This window comes from Carcharodon carcharias, chromosome 6 (assembly GCF_017639515.1).
Source record: "Carcharodon carcharias isolate sCarCar2 chromosome 6, sCarCar2.pri, whole genome shotgun sequence".
In the NCBI taxonomy this organism is placed as follows: domain Eukaryota; kingdom Metazoa; phylum Chordata; class Chondrichthyes; order Lamniformes; family Lamnidae; genus Carcharodon; species Carcharodon carcharias.
This window is the reverse complement of record NC_054472.1, coordinates 103,481,016-103,503,717: the sequence shown is the minus strand read 5'-3', so window position 1 is coordinate 103,503,717 and position 22,702 is coordinate 103,481,016. Positions and strand designations below refer to the sequence as shown.

At 47.1% G+C, this 22,702-nt stretch overlaps 1 protein-coding gene and 1 non-coding gene across 5 annotated transcripts in view; both read right to left on the bottom strand.

Moving 5' to 3' along the window:
* The window catches only part of atp6v1h (ATPase H+ transporting V1 subunit H), a 157,463-nt gene extending 135,538 nt beyond the window's left edge, over positions 1-21,925 (bottom strand). Inside the window, exons 1-3 of one of the 4 annotated variants that reach the window (XM_041190165.1) lie at positions 21,848-21,925; positions 9,614-9,745; positions 507-606 (exon numbers count right to left, since the gene is read on the bottom strand). In XM_041190165.1, coding sequence (XP_041046099.1) covers positions 507-606; positions 9,614-9,717 — 204 coding nt within the window. In that variant the 5' untranslated portion in view covers positions 9,718-9,745; positions 21,848-21,925. Of the gene's footprint in view, positions 1-506; positions 607-9,613; positions 9,746-21,169; positions 21,735-21,847 lie in introns of those variants that run through there. The other 3 variants (XM_041190168.1, XM_041190166.1, XM_041190164.1) reach the window with 3 other exon arrangements.
* LOC121279433 lies at positions 20,817-20,923 on the bottom strand. Its single transcript, XR_005943386.1, has one exon. It is a non-coding gene; the product is annotated as a U6 spliceosomal RNA (small nuclear RNA).
* Positions 21,926-22,702: the final 777 nt, after the last annotated feature.

Below are 22,702 nucleotides of genomic sequence, written 5' to 3'. Positions count from 1 at the left end.
CTGCCATCTAGAAGGACAAGGGCAGCAGATAGATGAGAACACTATCACCTGCAAGTTCCCCTCCAAGTCACTCACCATCTTGACTTGGAAATATATCGCCGTTCCTTCAACGGCACTGGGTCAAAATCCTGGAACTCCCTTCCTAACAGCACTGTGGGTGTACCTACACCACATGGACAGCAGCGGTTCAAGAAGGCAGCTCACCATCACCTTCTCAAGAGCAACTAGGGATGGGCAATAAATGCTGGCCTAGCCGGTGAAGCCCACATTTCGTGAACGAATTTGAAAAAGGTATACTATTGGAAATGGAAAGTTCACTATAGCACATCAAAGAATGTTCTTTGTTAATATTAATTCATGCTGCAATTGACATGCCAACATTAGAGAAAGTTACTGGGTTAAAATGTAAAAAGATATTCCATTCACCAATGTGAAAATTATCCACCTTGATAAGTACAACAATTCTATTTAAAACAGAAAATAAATACACAGATTCCAGATTTTACCTGGTGGCCTTCAATATCCAGTATCCGTTGTTTATCTTCTGAATGAGCAGCTTCAAACCTTTTAATGAACTCACAATCTTCACCTGAAATCATCTGCCCTCTGAGAAAAGAACACAAGTGTCAGCAAATAGTATTCTGAAATGCCACATTAATACAGATAGCATCTTAAATCCGGCTATCCGAAAACTGGGCATGTTTTAAGTTGCCAAATATGAATTTTAATTATTAGCGAGTAAAATAACTTAGCGGCTTGTTCAGCTAGGTGCTGCATTGACGCAGTGACAGGCTGACAAGCTAGTGGCTTCACACACCTGTCTTTTCCCATGCTCTGAGTGGCCCTTGACCCTCACGTTACCCAAAAACCGGCAAGATCCGATATCCGGCCCGGACTCGGTCCTGGGGTTTCAAGTTTTGAGACACTGTACCTGTAAGCACAATGTTACGATCTCTGTACAGACTGAATTTTTAAAGATAAATTCAATTTCCATTTATTAGCCAAAAGGGTGACAAGTCAAGGTTTCACATTTTAAGCAACTTTTACTGTATCAAATGACAAAAAAGCAACACACTATCGACTAAACACCATTTTCTTGTGTAGGCAACTTACACTTTGTAGAAACAAACAGTTTGCTACTGTTATGACCCACCACCAGATGAGGTTCCCCAAAGCTGTTGATCCAGGCGAGACCCCTCAACTTGTCAACGTCTGACTGGGACATCCCCAAATTGTTATGCCCTGGGTGAGGAGGGATGAACTGGCTCCCTGTCTTTGTTCTGTTGGTCGCAACAAGAATTAACCTAAAAAGGATCCCTTTCATGGATACCTTTTTCCACAGACCAATCGTTTTGGTTTTGAAGGAGCCAATTTGATCAGAGTTAAAGGTAAGAATAAGTTATCTTGACTCATGGAGGAAAAGGTGATTTGAGCATGACAACCATTGCGATTTCAGATTCCAGTAGAATTGACTCCAGTAGATGAATAGTCAGTTTTGAGGTTCCAGTACAGTTGAATTCAGTAAACAGGGAGAGAGAGAGAGAGTTCAGAATACCTGCAAAATTGTGTGCGGCTGTTACTTCTGAGTCAAACTTCCAGCACTTGCTCTCTCTCAGAACACCCACAAGACAGACAGACACCGGGGCAGCTTTACAGTTCACTTTTAACCCTTCTTTGTATATTCCAAGTGGGAAGCATATTCACAAATCCGTCTGGACATTACTCACAGGATTTCTTGATGAGATATTCATCTCCCATTAGGTCCCAATGTCTCTACCAGAAGCAGCAATTGGCTTCTGGATGTCTTTAGAAGTACCTTGTCTGACAAAAGGATGGGGTTCCATTACCTCTTAGGTCACCCTACAGTAGTCCAGCCAGTAGCTTGTGTGCATTTTAAAAACTCAGGTCTTATTTTAAAAGTCCAATATTTCCAGATGCAATTTGGTGGTTTTTCCTTCATTATCATGACAGTTAGACCATAAGACGTAGGAGAAGTGGGCATTCGGCCCATCGAGTCTGTTCCGCCATTCAAGAGATCATGGTTGATCTGATAATCCTCAACTCCACTTTCCTACCTTGTCCCCATAACCCTTGATTCCCTCACTGATTAAAAATCTGTCTATCTCAGCCCTGAATATACTTAGTATCCCAGCCTCTACAGCCCTCTGCAGTAAAGAATTACACAGATTCACTACCCTCCGAGAGTAGAAATTCCTCCTTATATGTTTTAAATGGGCAACCCCTTACTCTGAGGTTATACCCTCTGGTCCTAGACTCTCTCAAAAAGGGAAATAATCTCAGCATCTACCCTGTCAAGCCCTCTAAGAATCTTATTTGTTTCAATTAAGTCACCTCTCATTCTTCTAAACTCCAATGAGCACAACCTACTCAACCTCTCCTCATAAGAAAATCCCTCCATACCCGGGATCAATCTAGTGAACCTTCTCTGGTCTGCCTCCAATGCCATATATCTTTCCTTATATAAGGGGACCAAAATTGTTCACAGTATTCTAGGTGTGGTCTAACAAGCGCCTTGCATAGTTTTAGCAAGACTTCCCTATTTTTATACTCCATTCCCTTTGAAATAAAGGCCAACATTCCATTTGCCTTCCCCGTTATCTGCTGAACTTGTCTGTTAGCTTTTTGGGATTCATGCACAAGGACTCCCAAATCCCTCTGTGCTGCAGCCTTCTGTCATTTAAATAATATTCAGCTCCTCTATTCTTCCTGCCAAAGTGCATAACCTCACATTTTCCCACATTATATTCCATCTGCCAAGATTTTTGCTCAATCACTTATCCTGTCCATATCCCTCTTATAGACTCCTTATGTCATCCATAAACCTGATGATAGTACATTCACTTCCCTCATCTAAGTCATCAATATATATTGTAAATAACTGAGGCCCCAGCGCTGATCCCTGTGGCACTCCATTAGTTACAGGTTGCCATCTTGAAAATGCTCCCCCCAATTATCCCAACTGTCTGTTAGCTAATCCTCTGTCCATGCCAGTACACTATCCCCAACACCATGGGCACTTATCTTAAGTAGCCTTATGTGCGGTATCTCATCGAAAGTCTTTTGGAAATCCAAATATATTACATCTACTTGTTACCCTTTATCTATTCCTGCTTGTTACCTCCTCAAAGAATTCTAATAAATTTGTTAGGCATGATTTTCCTTTCATGAAGCCATGCTGACTCTACCTGATTATATAATGTATTTCTAAATGCTCTGTTATTAAACCTTTATAATACTCTAACATTTTCCCAATGACGGGTGTTAACCCAACTGACCTATAGATACCTATTTTTTGTCTCCCTCCCTTTTTGAATAAGGGTGTTACATTGGCCATTTTCCAATCCTCTGGGACTTTTCCAGAACTAAGGATTCTTGGAAGATTACTACCAGTGCATCCACTATCTTTTTAGCTACTTCCTTTAATATCCTAGGTTGCAACCCATCAGGTCCAGGTGACTTATCAACCTTTAGCCCCATTAGTTTCCCTAGTACTTTTTTTTTAAACTGGGGATAGTTATAGTATTTATTTCCTCCCCCCCTTTTGCCCCTTGATTATTTAGTATTTTTGGAATGCTATTAGTATCTTCTACCATGAAGACTGAAGCAAAGTATTTATGCAACTCCTCTGCCATTTCCTGATTCCCCATTATTAATTCACCAGCCTCATTCTCTAAGGGGCCTATGTTCATTTTGGCCTCTCTCTTCCTTTTCATACATTCTGTTTTTATATTACTTGCTAGTTTACCCTCAAAAGTTTATTTTCACCCTCTACTATTTTTGGTCATCTTTTGTTGGTTTTTAAAACTTTCCCAATGCTCTGGCTTACCACCAATCTTTGCCACATTGTACTTTTTTTCTTTCAATTTGATACTGTCCTTAACTTCCTTGGTTAACCACGGTTGGTTTATCTCCATTCTTGAATCCTTCTTCCTCACTGGGATATATCTTTGTTGAGAATCATGAACTATTTTATTAAATGTCTTCCATTGTTCATCAACCGTCTTTTCTGCCAAACTGCTTTCCCAGTCCACTCCAGCCAACTTTGCCCTCATTCCATTGTAATTACCCTATTTAAGTTGTTTCTGTCCCAAGTTTCTCACTCTCAAACTGAATGCTAAATTCTACCGTATTATGGTCACTGTTTCCTAGGGGATCTTTTACTCCGAGATCATTTATTAAACCTGTCTCATTACGCATTGCCAGATCCAAAATAGCCTGATCACTGGTTGGATCCACAACATATTGTTCTAGTACTGGTGCCAGTGCCCCAAGAACTGAAACCCATTCCTCTCACACATCTGAGCCACGCATTTAACTCCATGACTTCATTTATCCTATGCCAGTTTGCCCATGGCTCAAGTAACAACCCCAAGATCATTATCTTGAAAATTCTGCTTTTTAATTTAACTCCTAACTGTTCAAATTATTTCAGCAGAACCTCCTTTCTAGTCCTATCAATGTCATTGGTACCAATATGGATGACAACAACTGGATCCCTCTCCTCCCACTCCCAAGTTCCTCTCCAGCCCAGAGATGTCCTTAACCCTGGCACCAGGCAGGCAACACAACCTTCGGGACTCACACCCATGGCTGCAGAGAACAGTATCTATCCCCATAATTATTCTGTCCACTACTACTACTACTACTACGCTCCCATTTCCTCCCCCCACTTGAATGGCTCCCTGTACCACGGTGCTGTGGTCAGTTCACTCATCATCCTCCCTGCATTCTCCACTCTCATCCACACAGCTTGCAAGAACATTGTAGCTGTTGGACAGTTGAAGGGGCTGAGGTTCCTCGAACACTATCCCCCAGGTCCCCAATACCTGCTTCACCTGCAGTCACACCGTCCAGTCCCTGATCACGGACCAAATTTAAGTGACCTAATCTGAGAGGTGTGACCACCTCCTGGAACAGTGTCCAGGTAGCTTTCCCCTCCCTGATGTGGCACAACGTCTGCAGCTCGGACTCCAGCTCCTTAACTCGGATCCGAAGTTCCTCAAGCTGCAAACGCTTGGTACAGATGTGTTCGTTCTGGATCATCTTGGTGTCCAGCAGCTCCTACATGCTGCAGCAGCACATCACACGTCCTGCCATCGCATTTTATTCAATTTATTAATTACTCTAGTATCCCTACTCTTTACACTTGATAATTTTTTTTATATACTAACCAGTAGCGATCTTATACTTAAACTATCTTTAAGAAAAAGAGGAAAAAAAGCCTAGAGATCCAACCGCAAACTTTAAAGGTAGAAATACTCACCAATCAGCTGCTCTCTGCGCTCTTTTCCCTCTCATGCACTTTAATGGTCTCACACTGTCCCTGTAAATGACCGCGCCGCTTCTCTCACATGCTGTCCCTGTAAATGACCGCGCCGCTTCTCTCACATGCTGTCCCTGTAAATGACCGCGCCGCTTCTCTCACATGCTGTCCCTGTAAATGACCGCGCCGCTTCTCTCACACGCTGTCCCTGTAAATGACCGCGCCGCTTCTCTCACACGCTGTCCCTGTAAATGACCGCGCCGCTTCTCTCACACGCTGTCCCTGTAAATGACCGCGCCGCTTCTCTCACACGCTGTCCCTGTAAATGACCGCGCCGCTTCTCTCACACGCTGTCCCTGTAAATGACCGCGCCGCTTCTCACACGCCGTCCCTGTAAATGACCGCGCCGCTCCTCTCACACGCTGTCCCTGTAAATGACCGCGCCGCTCCTCTCACACGCTGTCCCTGTAAATGACCGCGCCGCTTCTCTCACACGCTGTCCCTGTAAATGACCACGCCGCTTCTCTCACACGCTGTCCCTGTAAATGACCGCGCCGCTTCTCTCATACGCTGTCCCTGTAAATGACCATGCTGCTTCTCTCACACGCTCGCCCAGTAAATGACCATGCTGCTTCTCACACCGCTCTCCCTGTAAATGACCACACTTTCTCTCACATGCTCTCCCTGTAAATGATCACGCTGCTTCTCTCACATACTCTCCCTGTAAAGAGCCATGCAGGGAACATGCAGTTACATATCACTCTCCGCAAAACTACAAGTCTCATTGCAAATGGCTCACATTTGCTCCCAGCTTTCAGTGGCTTGCATCCTTTCCGCTTTCCCAGCTAGGTAACTTCTAACCTCAGAACTGTCTCCACTGAGGGTTACACAGTAGATTTATTTGTCTAGCTGCAGGCTACGCAAATTTCCCAGCCTCTTTTTACTCCTCAAACCCCTTCTTCCAGTCTTCAATTTGAGCATGAGCTCCACCCATATCCTGCTTAGTGAACGATAGAGTCAACATTTTCCCTGCTTAAGGTGCAGACCTGCTAACGCTATCATTTTTCTACTCTCTACCTCAGTCAGCTGCAGGCCACATGGGACCAAACTGCAACTGCCTGTTGTCTGTAACCAGGTCTCAAAAAGGTCTTCCTCTTTCCTATCTTCTCCATGGCAACAAGATTCACATCAGCTTGTATCCAAGTAGAAATGCTAATCAGCTATCTTTGATCACAACTGCCTTTTATCTTAGAATTAAAGGGGATAGGTCTCAGTACAACTGCTTACAACTTGATATCGATACCACCTTTCTGAGGCTTCAGATGTAGGCTTTACTCATTGCAGATTTAGGAACTGCTGTCATTGTCCCCCAAATGTAAATATCTTGCACTTCCCTCTCAACAGGACAATCTCAGCCTTCGTCTGATCTCTAACAATTTAGACCGCCCAGGCTTACTGCCAAGCAGATTCCAACATGTCAAAATGCTGTTTTCATTTACCCTAAATTTAAAGATGCACACCAAACTATAACACTCTTCCAAACCAAAAGGTGCAGCCTTAAAACATAACTTTACAAACATCAGAATTGTAACAACAATTTCTCTCTCACTCTCGCACTGTAAATGACCGCACAGGGTAGGTCTCAGTACAACTACAAAAGGATACAGAAAGCTCGACCTTTTTTTTGGTAATGGTTAAGTTTGTTACAAAATGTCCCAAATTTTACAATGCCTAAAGTGGCAACATGTTCAACATTTGTCCTTACTGGACATCAGAAAAGCCCAGCAACTTCCATAATGTGCACTACCACATAAATTCTGAAGTTGCAGCAGGCAAAAAAAAATGCCATTCCAAAGGGCTTACTACTTCTAATGAAAAGTACGAAAGTGTGAATTTGTTTTACTTGTCCCCTAACGACAAATTATTTAACTTAGATTTCAAACTTGGTACTTCCAGGCATTAAGGGGCCTCCTCACATTGAGGAGGCCCACGCCAGCAAGGATCTTTCACATGTTAAAATGGATTCAAATAAATTATGCAAGAACATTAAACTAACTTTATAACTGCCTATCAAACATTTCCATTTTGGAAATCCCTTTTTAAACAAATTAGATAAATCTTGTTAAAAGGTCAATATGAAGCCTTTTAAAAATCTGAAACTTATGTAAAACCTATGATTTTTCACACGACTTTAGACTTTTTGAAATGTTTCAAGATGTATCACTAAAATGATTTATGGGATTTCAAAATATGAAAATGGCTCTGGTTAAAATTAATTGCATTTTTTAAATAAATGTTTAAATTTTTAATTTTGTAAAATGAAAAATATCACATGAATCTGATTTTCCAATGCTTTTTCACTGAAGCACTGTGGTTTACACAATTTATAACTGTGACTGGCAGCCAAGCCCACAACGTTGCCATTTCCATCTGTATTATAAAGTGCTGCCGGGCCTCACTTTTGTCAACACTGGGTCAGGATCCTCCCTGCTTCAAGCTGAAATTCTTGTCTTGTGGTCCACAGTACACAGGTATGTAGATTGAATCAATGTCAATAACAAGCGCCATAACTAAACAGCTGACAGCAAATTCCATTGTGAAAGCTGGTGTTGATATTCATCATTAACAAACAGGATTATGCCAGATATGGGAAGTGCCACAGTTTACAAGTTATGATATAAACAGGCCTCGTGTAGTGTAATAAGAGTGGTTACAGTGGAAATCAAAAAGTCTTGTGTGCCCATTTTGCACATAGGATAATTCATCTCACTATAAAACAAATGGAGAATAATAGAAGCAAAATACTGCGGATGTTAAAACTCTGAAGTAAAAACAGAACGTGCTGGATATACTCAACAAGTCTGGCAGCATCTGCAGAGAGAGAAACAGTTAACGTTTCGAGTCAAACACAACATCTTCAGAATCCCAAGTGTCATATTCAACTCGAAATGTTAACTTTTGTTTCTCTCTCTCCAAAGAGTCTGCCAGACTTCCTGAGTATTTCCAGCACTGCTCTTAGATGAAAGATTGACGTTCCCAACATGTGCATCATGGAATGAAGGGGAATAAAGGTAACATCCATCTACTTTCACTTCCTAGTAAATCAAAAAATGAGAAGCTACCATGATCACTTTCTGGTCAACACAATGGAGGGAGTTACTACAACTGAGGAAAAATCAATGAAGTGTCTGTTGCAAGCTTTGTGTAAAAAGAAAACAAAATGCAAACACTTCAGGTTGAATAAGTTTAGAAAGAACAAGTAAATATTTCCAAGCAAATAAACAACCTTCAAGCCAACTTTACAATGTCTAATGCTGAAATAAGTTAACATACACAAGTAGCTGCATCCTAAAAGCTTCTTTCCTCAGAACTTTACCCAACTATCAATACATTACAGAAGTGATGACAAATGTTGTTTCTCAATAAAGAGATTAAGTGTTCCTCATGCCAAATAAGAAAAAAATGACCACAAATCATACAAACTGCTATATATCAGAGATCAACTTTGGAATTCATATTTTTGTGGGTTATTATTGGGTTTAAAAGTTTAGTGAATATGTAGTATTTTGCTCTCCACACCCTCCTCAAATATCCAACTTTACCCCAAAACAAAAATTAACTAGTTTGGCAGGTGAACATTGAACCCCTACTAATGTACACTATATTTGAAGTTTAGGCATATTTATGTTTTTTTAAGTTCATTCATGGGATGTGGGTAGCGTTGGCCAGGCCAGCATTTATTGCCCATCCCTAAGTGCCCTTGAGAAGGTGATGACGAGCTGCCTTCTTGAACCGCTGCAGTCCATGTGGTGTAGGTACACTCACAGTGCTCTTAGAGAGGGAGTTTCAGGGTTTTGACTGAGCAACAGTGAAGGAATGGTGATAGGTTTCCAAGTCAGGATGGTGAGTGGCTTGGAAGGGAACTTCTAAGTGGTGGCATTCCCATGTGCTTGCTGCCCTTGTCCTTCTAGATGGTAGCAGTCCTGGGTTTGGAAGGTTCCAAGGAGTCTTGGTGTGTTCTTGCACTGCATTGTGTAGATGATAACCACTGACGAACAGTGACAGCAGTGTGTAAGGGAGTGAATGTTTGTGCAGGGGGTGCCAATCAAGCGGACTGCTTTATCCTTTGTTTAATGTATTGCACGCTTAACACATTAAAACATGCCAAGGTTCTTCACAAAGTTGGACCAGACCCAAGCAGGACCAGACAGAAGAAAAAAAAAGTCAAATAAGTAGGTTTTCAGACATGGAACGATACAACAGGAGACTCTGCCATCAACGGTGGACATTTCTAGGATCAATAGAATTAAACGATTTATTTATACTCACTGAAGGTAAGATTGCCAGTTGACCTTATTTGCTCGAACTTCCGCAGCCTTTGCAGCGATAATATTAGTAGGAACTGCAGCATCCACAGCACCTCTGATGTCCATCTTGCTCGAAGCTGGATGCTTGGATAATCTAAAGACAAACACAGTTTCACTAGAAATGAAAAAGTGTTGAACAATTTCACCAAAAGAGCAATTTGATTCTCCAGATCACCATCCAGCATGGCAACTGGTTCCTGGCAAAATATTCCCAATTGTGCTCAGCTCTGTCCTCCCAGTACTGCAATCTACTCTATCTCATTACTTGGTTAAAATCTGCAAGAGGGGAAATTAAAATATCATGGATAACATTTATGAAATCATTCTATAAACCTATAAGCTATAAAAATAGAATCCCTGATACTGAAGAAAATGGGTAAGAGTTCTCATATTTTGATTCAAATTCACAGCAAAAGCAAAGCATCAGTGAAGAGGCTGTTTAAATTATTTACTTTAACCTCAACAACCTGTTAGATAATTTTAAGATCACAAACAGCACTAAGGGGTACTATGACAGCAGTGAGGTGTTCTATTTTATATATTTCAGTTCACTACAAGTACAGTAATTGATTCAAAGTAATTTTAAATATTCCAAATCACTTAAAAGTTCAGAAAAATAATCTGCAATTACATTAGTAAATGGTACACCAATAACTGAAGGGAGACAATGGTGTCATAAAAGTCAATTACACCACCCCAGCCCCCAACTCCCAAAGCACAAATATTAATACAAGTCACCTAATATTTGAATTAGCTCCACTGTTTGAACATGCACTGGAACCAGCCTGCAAATTAATATGATGTACTATCAATTTAAAAGGACAACTGATTTTGAAATCTGCTGCTCTACCCAGCAAGGGTTCAAAGTTGCACTTGTCCTTTGTCTGATACATACCAGTAACTATCCTTCTAGGGTGAACAAGCGGGATCTCTGAAATCAAACTGGCTCCAAAACAATGCTGGATGATTGGGACAGTGTCAACCAGCCTCCAATTATCCAAGGCATTGTTGATAATAAACTAGCCAATAATTAATAGGCCCTACAGGAACAGGCCTAGCATTGAGCACAGAGATTCTTCCTATTCCACTTCATATAATCCTGCACACCAATGTCTGAACAGGAAAGGTGGTCCTAGCAGGAAGTTCAGTTCTCCATGTTCCTTCATCAAGAGTTTAGACAGGCGTTAATTAAACAAAATCTATTCTATTAATAGATTTTTTCCCCTAAATCAAATGGGCAACTTACTATTAGATCTGCATGCATGGTTTTATACCGTTCCAAAACTGAAGGTATGACTTATCCATCATCACTATGGTTTCACCATTAAACCAACAACTAAGGTTCTGGGTGTGATTTCTGCACCACTGCTGGATCTTAAACACAAGCATTACAAATACAAAACATTTTCCACTCTCAAATTTGTTCACTTGTCTTACTCACACATACAATACTATTCAGAAAGTAAAGCTTGTTACACTGATGTAGATTACTGTCAACTTTACTGTAACAACAGCAAGACATTTTAACAATCTTTTACTGAAGGATGCCTTTTAATCTACCAAATTTCAATACAATGCTCAATTAAAATCATTCTGCATAAGATAAGTAGTTTCAGGTAAAAAATGAAGTTTTTAAAAACTAGCATTTTAATAATAAGCTCAAAATGAAATGAAAAGGAAATTAGTTCCTTTGCTATGAACACTTGTAGCTTGAAAACTGGATCACTCCTAACATGATCTCAGTAGCAACAGCCTTTGTTGACACAGACTGCAATTTTTCTCTTTTCCACTCTTAAATGGTAACTGGCATTTGGAACATCGGTGCATAAAAGTTTGGATCTCAGAAATTACAAGAGCTTTGCATAACGGAAAGAGCATTTATGAATACATGTCATTTAGCACTGTCAAATGAAGTTAAATAAATTAGCGAAGGACCCATGGGACAAAAATCAAATCATACAACTTGCACTGAGGCTCCTTCCAATAGTGCTGTCACAAGATTTTCAGTAATGAATATCAGGAATGTAAATTTTTCATATGCCCAATGGAACTATAAAAGCAACCATCAGTACGATTAGATTGAGGTTTAGGCACTAGTGAAAAGAACTGATGGCACTGCCACAGCAAACTGAAGTGATGAATTGAGCATCTCAAATGTCATGTGCTATACAAAAGTGATTTTTCCCCGATAGCATACAGCTCACCATCACCTTCTCAAGGGCAATTAGAGATGGGCAATAAATGCTCGGATAGCCAGCAATGCCCACACCCCATGAAGGAATACAAAAGGAAATTATGTCAAATTCATAAAAGACACTGGTGACATTAGTGTTGTCCAACAGAAATTGCTGGCTAGCCAGAAGCGTGGCTACAGCAACATGCACGAATTTTAGTCAAAAATGCCTCAAGCAAAATACAGCTAAACATTCTTGAGAATGTGCACATTTACTTAAGTCTGTCAGCTTTTGCTCAGTTGATGGCACTCATTGAAATCAGGTTTGTGGGTTCAAGTCCCACTCCAGGGCTTCAGCACAAAAAAAAATGTCAAGGCCAGCACATCAATGCAGTACTGAGGGTGGATTGCACTGTTGGAGGTGCCATCTTTTGGATAAGACACTAAACCAAAATCTCATACTCCCTCAAGATGATATAAAAGACCCCACAGCATGACAAGAGTACAAGAGGTATCCCAAAGTCCTAGCCAACATTAATCTCTCTAGCAAAATCACTAGAACAGACTATCTGGTTATTATCACATTGTTGTTTATGGGAGCAATGAGAGGCTGAGGTGGACAGATCTTTAATCAGTAAGGGAATCAAGGGCTATAGGGAACAGGCAGGAAAGTGGAATTGAAGATTAACAGATCAGCCACGATCTCATTGAATGACAGAGCGGACTCAATGGGCCAAATGGCCTACTTCTGCTCCTGTGTCTAATGGTTGAATGCCAATTAGCTACAAGCATTCTGACATTACAACAGTGAATGCATTTCCAAAGAAATTCATTGACTGTAAAGCATTTTGGAATGTTTTGTGGCCATTAAAAGTTGCTGTATAAATTTAAGTCTTTCTGTGCCACTATTTAGTGCAAAACTTTCCAGTCTCTTTTACCAAAGCTTGGAACGGTGGCATGAATTGATCAGGACCAGCACATCTTCACGCAGTTCTAGATTTTTGCCTAGCAGTTGTGAGCAATGCTCTGACTTCTGAGAATATTGATTTGCACAATGACCCATCCCTGATCTCCATCCAGAGTATTACTGGGCAATGTTTACTCTTTACCATCACATGCCCTGCTGGAGATTCTCACTATTGGTTGGGCTTGTTTCTTCTGCTGTCCTGAAACAATTATTGTGGTTGGTTGAACTGACTATGATGAATGTTCACTGTGCTCTACAACATTGCTGGGATTCCCACGATTCTGAAGTCTAGTGTTTACCTTAATATTGAACTCCGCTTTTGCAAATAACCAGTAACCAGAAGCCAAGGAAATAAAACACAGAACAATCAAAAAACATACGGCTTTTGCTTTTACAATTTTACCAACAAATGCACAAAAAGGGTAACTCTTTCGAGTACAAACACATTTTCCATCTGTTCCTATTCAGATGAAGTTACATTGTTTCATAGTTTGCCATTGTGAGATTTGAACTCTTGATAATCTTTTAAATGAAAACCAAATCAACAAAATTGGGAAAAATCAGGCACAGCCCCTAATTCAGGTCAGCTGTAAAACCAAGAACAAAGTTTTAAAGGAAACTTACAAACTTTAAATCAAAATGTGATTAAAGGGGTCAACAAAACACCCCAGTCCCCGCGGTGCCCACCGAGCACGGAAGGCCTCGAGAGTGCCAGCAGACACCGCGTGCTCCTTCTCCAGGGACATCCGGCAGCGAACGTAGCCACGGAAGAGGGACAAACAATCGGGCGGGACTCCCCCATCGATCGCCCGCTGCCTGGACCTGTTAATGGCCAACTTGGCCAGGCCCAGGAGCAGGTTCACGAGGAGGTCCTCCTCCTTCCCGACCCCCTTCCGCACCGGGTGCCCATAGATCAGGAGCGTGGGGCTGAAGTGCAAACAAAACATCAATAAAAGGTTTTTCAAATAACTAAAAAGGGAGTGCAGCCTACAACACCCTATGTATACATGGTCCACGGACTCCACAAGACCGCAAAAAGGGCACGTGTCCTGAGAGTCCGCGAACCAATGCATCCTCTTATTATAAGGGACTGCTGCATGCAACACCCTCCAACCCAGGTCTCCGATAGAAAGGGGGAGGACACCTCCGTAGAGGGCCTCCCATCGGGGGCCTCCACCGCCGGACGGCAACAAGGCACGCCAGGGCGTGTCCGGTCGACGGACAAGGGCGAGAAAATGGAAGGTGTGCAGCAGCAGTCCGTACAAAAAGCTCCTCTTTGCCGTGCCAAAAGGCACAGAGGGCATGTCCCCGAGGCGGCTCATATTGCGGGGCACCAGCACCCGAGGGAGGGTTCGGGGCTTGGGGCCAATGTGGAATTCCGTCCGAACAGGGGAACGCTCAGACGGAAGACCACCGCGCACCTGGGCCGCCTCAAGACCCAAAATAACGTCGGGTCCGAGCACGACCGTTCTCAGGTCTTCGATGGCATCGGCTGCGACCTGGACACTCACAGACGCGCGTCGCGCCAACTCCTGCGGGAGCATCCAGCCCAGTCCTCCGCCACCCAGCACGTCCCCGATTCTGGTCACCCCTGCGGCCACAGCCCTCCTCTCCGCCAACCACTGAAAAGGACGGAGGGGCGGATTCCTGAGCAGCGGCTCTCTGACGATAGCCGCTACTCCTGACGGGGGAGAGCTGCGTCGCGAGGCGACCACTTTCCAGACTTTGATCAGGTCCTGGTAAAAGACGGGCAACGCCTGCAAGGAGCCACCGAGGCCCAGCTGTTCTATAAACAGGAGCTGCACGTCATAATTCAGGCCGTGCACCTGACGGAAGAAATACGTCATCAGGGCACACCATCTAGGAGGAGGCTCGACGTAGAGGTATCGCTGCAGGGTCTGAAGGCGGAAAGTCGCCACCTGTGTGCGTAGGCACACTAGCGCCTGACCACCCTCCCTAAGCGGGAGACTCAGAACCTCGGCAGCGACCCAGTGCAATCTTTTGTCCCAGACGAAGTCGACTAACAATCTCTGGATTCTTGTGACAAAGTCCGGGGGAGGGGTCAAAGTGACCAGCCGATACCACAACATGGCGGCGATCAGCTGGTTTATGACCAGAACTCGACCTCGGTAAGATAGCACTCGGAGCAGTCCTGTCCAGCGCCGCAGGCGAGCGGTGACTTTCGTCTCCAGTTCCTGCCAGTTTGCCGGCCAGGATTCCTCAGCGGGGCAGAGATGGACCCCCAGGTAGAAGAGGCTGGTCCTGCTCCAGGTGAAAGGCCTGAGCTCCTCGGGTAGGGGATCCATCTGCCACTGACCGACCAGGAGTCCAGAACATTTACCCCAGTTGATCCTGGCAGAAGAAGCAGCAGAGTAGACCTCCTGGCACTCGCGCATCCTCCGCAGGTCAGCCGGGTCACTAAACATAAGGAGCACGTCATCGGCGTAAGCCGAAAGGACCACCCCGATGCCCGGCCCGCGCAGAACCAATCCCGACAACCTCCTCCGCAAGAGGCGCAGGAAAGGCTCCACGCAGATAGAATACAACTGGCCAGACAGGGGGCAGCCCTGACGTACCCCTCTCCCAAAGCGAAGGGGCGCCGTCAGGGACCCGTTAACCTTCACTAGACACTCCGCGGCGGTGTACAGAAGTCGGATCCGGGCGACAAAATGCGTCCCGAACCCGAAAGCTCGCAGAGTTCCGAGTAAGTATTCGTGATCCACCCTGTCGAACGCCTTCTCCTGATCGAGAGACAGGAAGGCGCTCGACAGACCAGCCCTCTGGGAATGGTGGATGATGTCCCGGACCAGATGGATGTTATCATAAATGGTTCGGTCCGGGACGGTGTAGGACTGGTCAGGGTGGATCATGTGGTCCAGCACGGTGCCGAGCCGAGAAGACATGGCTCGGGCGAAGATTTTGTAGTCCGTGCTGAGGAGGGAGACCGGGCGCCAGTTTTTAAGAAGGCGGAGATCCCCCTTCTTCGGCAGCAGGGCAATCACGGCCCTGCGCCACGAAAGGGGCATCTCCCCGGTAGCAATGCTCTCCCCCAGGACCCCCGCGAAGTCGCTCCCCAAGACGTCCCAGAACGCCCTGAAGAACTCCACGGTCAGCTCGTCTAGTCCCGGGGTTTTGCCCCTAGAAAGACCGTCGAGTGCGCCGGTCAGCTCCCCCAGACTTATAGGGGAGTCGAGCTTTCCGGCGCACTCCGGGCCGACCTGCGGCAGGTCCTCCCACAAAACTCTGCAAGCTTCCTCACTGGACGGATCCGGAGAGAACAGGGCAGTGTAGTAATCTCGGGCAATGGCCCTGATGCCCTCCGGATCCGAGACAAGGGATCCGTCGTCGGCCAGCAGCGTAAAGAGCTGCTTACGGACCCCGTGCCTTTTTTCCAGTGAGTAGAAGAAGGGAGAGCCACGATCCATCTCCTTAAGGAAACAGATCCGCGACCTCACGAACGCGCCCCGAGACCCGACCAGTTGCAGGTCCCGCAGCGCGCCCTTCCTCTCATCGTACACCGACCGCAGGGCCGGGTCCGCGTCGGGCTGACGGAGACATGCCTCCAGGTCGAGCACCTCCTTCTCCAACTCCTCGACCCTGGATTTGCGTCTCTTTGTCGACCCCTTCGCGTACTCTTGACAGAAAACTCGGACGTGAGTCTTGCCCACGTCCCACCATAGCCTCAAGGAGGGGAAGCCTCCCTGCTTCCTTCTCCAGCCGGCCCAGAAGCGACGGAACGAGTCCAGGAACCGCTGGTCTTCCAACAACAGGTTATTAAAATGCCAGTACGCGGACCCCGTCCGAGCGCAGAACGAAGTGAGCTCCGCCCACACCAGACGGTGGTCCATGCACGGAACCTGCTGTATAGAAGCAGCCGGAACGCAGGACACGTACGCCTTCGAAACGTAAAGGCGGTCGAGTCTGGACGCTCCGACTCCAGGTGACACAAAGGTGAACACGCTGGAGTCAGGATGGAGATTTCGCCAGACGTCTACTAAGTCGAAGGACCTGACCAGGTCCCGCAACTTACTCACACCTCGCGTGCAGTGCGGGGTACCGTGACGGTCCCGGACCCCGAGGGTGCAATTGAAATCCCCCCCGAGGACGATGCACTCGCCAGCGTCGATGGAGCCAAGATGAGTGGACACTTCTTCAAAGAAGCTCGCTTGCTGCTGCGTGCCCAGGGGAGCGTACACATTCACAAAGTGAAGCACCGCCCCCCCCAGACGCACAGTCAGGTGCAGCAACCGGCCTGGCACCGGCTCCTTGACCCCCAAGATCTCCGGCTGAAAATGCGGGGCCAACAAGATAGCCACCCCGCCAGAATTGGAGGCTAGGTGACTCATGTAGACCCCCCCTCGCCACTCCAGGAGCCACGTGGCTTCGTCTCCCGGAACGGTATGGGTTTCTTGCAGGAAGCACAACGCATACTTCCCGTCCCTGAGGACCGAGAAGTTCTGGAACCTGCGCTGTGCGGCCCTGCTGCCGCGGATGTTGAGGCTGGCTATAGTCGTCTTCATTGTCAAAGGTACATCAAACCTTCACCTTAAGTCATTAAAAAGAAGAAGAGGACTTTTTAGTCCTTCCTCTCCTTCAGGAGCCCAGCGAGAAACGTTTGGACCCTCCGCCGCGCGTTCCTATCCAACTCAGGAGACTTGAGAGCCTCGCGAGTGGACCAGAACACCAGCGGAAAAGAATGCCACCGGTCCAAGGCCAACTGAACCCTGTCTCGGCGACCGCGATGACTCGCCAAAAAGTCCCGGAGTTCCCTTGGGGGGATGAGGGGGGAGTCAGTGGCGGGCACCAGGGGATCCACCGCCTCGCTTGAGAGCGATTCAGCGTAATCTCCAGCGCTCACCACAGACACCCTGTCCTCCTCCAGGTCGTCGCCTCCAGCTTCCGACCCCTCCCCCGCATTGAGTACGGGGGCTGATTCGGAGCTGCCAGCTGGCCCCACCTGTACCTCGATCCCACCCCCAGGATCAAGGCCAGAGGGGTCCTCTCTGGTCTCCTCTAAAGGTTTTGGGTCAGAGGGCAGCGGCAGTTCTGATGCCCGCTCTCCTCCCGGCACCGGGTCGTCCGGGGAGCTCAGGACAAGCTCCTGACCCAAAACTAGGACGCCTGGTGCTAAGGTTTGGGAGGGAGCGGGAAGGCCTTCCTTTTCGCCGCCACCCAATGACCCGTTAACATTTTTAAAATTTTGAAAGCTACAGTCCCCCGACGAGCCAGAAGGTACCTCGGGGGTATCGAGGGTTCCTGAGTCGGGCACCACCTCAAGGGAGGTGCCTTCAGTGACCCCCGAAGGGCCCTGTTCAGGGGACTGCAGCAGGTTGACGGGGGTAACAGTGGTGGGAGTCGGTGCAGGGGTTTTGAGTTCCCCCAGAGGACAGGGCGAGATTTTACTTGGTGGAGACGCCACCACCTCTTCATCGGGGGAAGGGACACACCCAACTTCTTCAGTTTGGGCATCACCCACCTCCTCCTCCGAAGCGTGACGTCTCTTCCGGGTCAGGCTGGGGGCTAGGGAGACCTCCATTTCCGAGGCCCCCTCCTCCTTGTCCAGCCCTCCCGGACACTCCACCCTCTGGGTTTTGGGTGTTAGTTTCCCCGGCTCGGGGTCCCGCGTCTTTTCCCCGCCGGCCCCGGGAGCACGCGCAGGGACGACGCCGGGCCCAGCACTCGGCGCCTTAGCACCCACGGGCCCGGGAGCACACGCGGACACGACGCCGGGGCCGGATGATGTCTTTTCCCCCGAGTCGGTGCTTGCAGGTGTTTGAGGGTTTTGGGGCGTTTCAGGGGCCGCCTCCAGGTTGCGGGTCTTCCTCCGCGCCTTCTTACGGCGCGGGGGCTCTCCCCCCGCCTCACCGGCAGCCGAGACGGCAGTGGCCGCCGGCGTCGCTTCCCCTTGCGGGGAGGGAGATGGAGTGGTGGCGGGGGGAGGAGGGGCGGTGCCAGCTGTGGCCGCTTGGGTGGGGCTCGTGGCCTTGGAGGCGGGGCAGTTCTTCCTCACGTGCCCCGCCTCCTTACAAGCATGGCACCGCACGCCCTCCACGGTCCAGAAGACCCGATAGGCGGTCCCCTCAAAATTGATAATGAAGGCCCCCTCCAGGCACTCCTCCTGGGCCAAGCGGACAAATACCTGGCGCCGGAAGGAGTACACATGGCGGAGGGCCGAGTCTTTGAGGCCGAGCGGGATTGGTGCAACCCCCGACCTGACCTCCCCCAATTTATTAAGGTGGGGGAGGAGGAGCTCACTGGATAGAATAGGCGGGACGTTCGAAATAATAATTCTCTGGGCGGTGGCCTCAAGGGGGTCCACCGCCAGAAAAGTCCCGCCCACAGTGAGTCCTTTTTGCAGGGCGAGGCGCACTGCCCGCTCGGACCTCAAGAAGAATATGGCCTTCCCATACATTTTAGAGGCCGCGACAATGGCTGAGGGGCCGACGACCCCAGCCATAGCCTTTACGCAGGCCTCTATTGTCATTTCAGGGTGAGCATAGCTCTTTACCCCAAGGGCCCTGGTGAGGAGGCGGAATGGTGACAGGGCAGCGGGAGCAGCTGGAGCCGCAGAAGCAACCACCCCCGCATAGGTTTTCTTTTTTTGAGGCCCTGCCACCGGTGACAAAACCGCCTCCATATTAGCCCTCGAGGGCCCGGCCACAGGCGATGGTGAATTGGCCTTAGGGCCAGAGCCACGCCCACCCTGGGAAGGACTGGCCATTTTGTTTGAGGAAAGGGGGTGGGGGAGAGAGGTAGAAACAACCTCCCCTCTTTTAGGCAGGAGAGGAGAGGAGGGAGAGGAGTAAAAGACAGGGAGGCACAGGAGGGAAAGAGGTAAATGTCCAGGTGGGTGTCCTCGATGGTGGATGGACGGTGGGTGGGGGCCTGATGTTCTTCAGGCAGGGGGAGGCGATGTCTTCACCAGCTATTGCTGGCCTTACTGGGTAAAGGGCTGGGTTGGGGGGAGGGGTGGCAGAAAGATGGTTTCAGCACACACACACACACCCTCCCTCTCTTCCTTCCCCAACTCCTCTGGCAGTCTTCTTGCCTCCCCCTACAAAACACAGTCCTTAATTGCCCCCACCTTAAACAAAAATACACAGTTCAGACACCCACCTAGGATGTTGTTTTTCAACTCAGTCCTGGCCTCCTGGCCTTCCTGTCCTGTAGCAACAGCAGCAACTGTTCTCTTCTCTCCCTCTCTCTCTCCTTTGGCACCACAGGGGCAAGGCAGCAGAAGCAGCAGCACTGGAGGAGCAGCAGCAGCACACAGCAGAAGCAACAACCCCAAAGGCAGCAGCAGCAGAAACAGTTGAAACACTGAGGAGCAGCAACACCAACACCACACACCTTCTCTCCTCAGTATCAGGAAACCAACTGAATCCACAATTACCTCCACGAGATCGTTAAGAAAATGAACTCTTGATACTCTTTTTGAGTAAACCTGTTTCCATCTATTTCAGATGAAGTTACATTGTTTCATAGTTTGCCATTGTGAGATTTGAACTCTTGATACTCTTTTTGAGTAAACCTGTTTCCATCTGTTTCAGATGAAGTTACATTGTTTCATAGTTTGCCATTGTGAGATTTGAACTCTTGATACTCTTTCGAGTACAAACCTGTTTCCATCTGTTTCAGATGAAGTTACATGTTTCACAGTTTGCCATTGTGAGATTTGAACTCTTGATCTCAGGGTTACAAACCCAGTACCATAACCACTTGGCTATTTAGGCCAAGCGATTTGAACTCTTGATACTCTTTTGAGTAAACATGTTTCCATCTGTTTCAGATGAAGTTACATTGTTTCATAGTTTGCCATTGTGAGATTTGAACTCCTGATCTTGGGGTTACAAACCCAGTACCATAACCACTTGGCTATTTAGGCCAAGCCAAAATGAGGGAAAACTTTTATGCAAAGTAAGCGGTAATGACAGTTTTTTTTCATAGTTTGCCATTGTGAGATTTGAACTCTTGATCTTGGGGTTACAAACCCAGTACCATAACCACTTGGCTATTTAGGCCAAGCCAAATATGGAACGCTTCACGAATTTGCGTGTCATCTTTGCGCAGGGGCCATGCTAATCTTCTCTGTATCGTTCCAATTTTAGTATATGTGCTGCCGAAGCGAGCACAAAAGTGCACATGCATACAAAGTATCAAAATCACATGCCCAACTAGCGTCCATTTAATAATCTAAATTGTAATTGGCCACGTCTGGACTTGCAACGTACCGCTCGTGGCTACTGGACAACACGGGGTTAGGCCACATTTGAAGTACTGTGTGCAATTCTAAGCATCCCATTATAAGAAGGCCAAAGCTCCTAAAACGGTATAAAGAATGAGCTGCGAAGGCTGGAAATGAGCAAAATAAATTTTACCTAATCCTTCAGTTTAGGTTTCCTTGCTGGTGGACTACCGTAACTCCTGGAAGACTTCTGGCACTAGGATCATTTCTCCGTGATAGATAGAATCAGCCTTACTTCACAGAATTAAAGATACTGCTGACCTTGTGCAAGAAATTTGGAAGCACTGTTGTCAAAACACCATTAGGCCTCTGCGCTCAACAGAAAGTGGGTTTGAGCGAGTTGAGAGGAGTGGAGACTCAGAAAAGAGCTCAGCGGGTTCCAGCCTGAACTGGTGCTGCCAAGTGGAGCGGGAAGGAGATGGGGCACGAGCGGGTATAGGCACTGACAAGGTGGGGGAAAGGAAGTGGGGCCCGGGCGGGTACAGACAATGACTGGGGGCGCTGCTCCTCGCCGTATCGTTAATACGCAATGGGGAAAATAGAGAGAAACCCAGACGGTGTGATAGGTTTGCCTGACATCCAGACCCAGTCACACCGAGTGCTGCCAGCAGCATATCAGCACCTGCCGGGGCCGCTCCACCATCAGAACCGGGGACAGGATCAATTCGGGGGAACTTCCTCAACATGGCCGGGACGACGGGTATGAGTTCCCCATCCCCACGGCAGGCTCGAGCGGGCGGCAACGGTTCCCCCTTCCCCCCGAAACTCGAGCGGGCAACAGCAATTCCCCACCCCGGCCCCCGAATCTTACCTCAGAATCTAAGCAGCCTCCGCGTCACCTCTGGAACACTCCAAACACGCGCTATCATGTGACCGCTCATGTGATTCTACAGCTCTTAAAGAGACAGGCGTACGCTGAATCGCAGCAGGCTCTGGGCAGACTGAAATTCAGCTCAGCAGCATTTCTCAAGTCATTTACCTGCTCACAGATCCACTCATTCCATAGGGATGCCACATTCCACCAATCCAAAACCAATGTGGTCAGAAGTCGAGGTGGGAGCTGATAATTGAAAAAAAAATAGACATCCAAAAATTCCGATTTTAGATAGAATGGTGGCTCTCGTTGATGCTGAATAGCATCGTACAACCATTCTCTTTTTAGACGGGTATAGTTATATTATGCCTTTGAGGAATAGCAGCGTGACATCATGTATGCAATGCAGTCTTATTTTCACATTTGCTTTTGAGTGGAGTGAGCACTCTCACAGCTCTGCTTTTTTAAATTCATTCATGGGATGCGGGCATCACTGGCAAAGTCAGCATTTATTGCCCATCCCTAATTGCCCTTGAGAAGGCGGTGATGAGCTGCCTTCTTGAATCGCTGCAGCCCATATGGTGTAAGTATATTCTCAGTGCTGTAAGGGAGGGAGTCCCAAGGTTTTGATCCAGTGACAGTGAAGGAATGGCGATATATTTCCAAGTCAGGATGGTATGTAGCTTGGAGGTGGTGTTCCCATGTGTCTGTTGCCCTTATCCTTCTAGATGGTAGTGGTCGTGGGTTTGGAAGGTGCTGTCAAAGGAGCCTTGGTGAGTTCCTACAGTGCATCTTGTAGATGGTACATGCTGCTGCCACAGTGTGTCAATGGTGGAAGGAGTGAATGTTTAT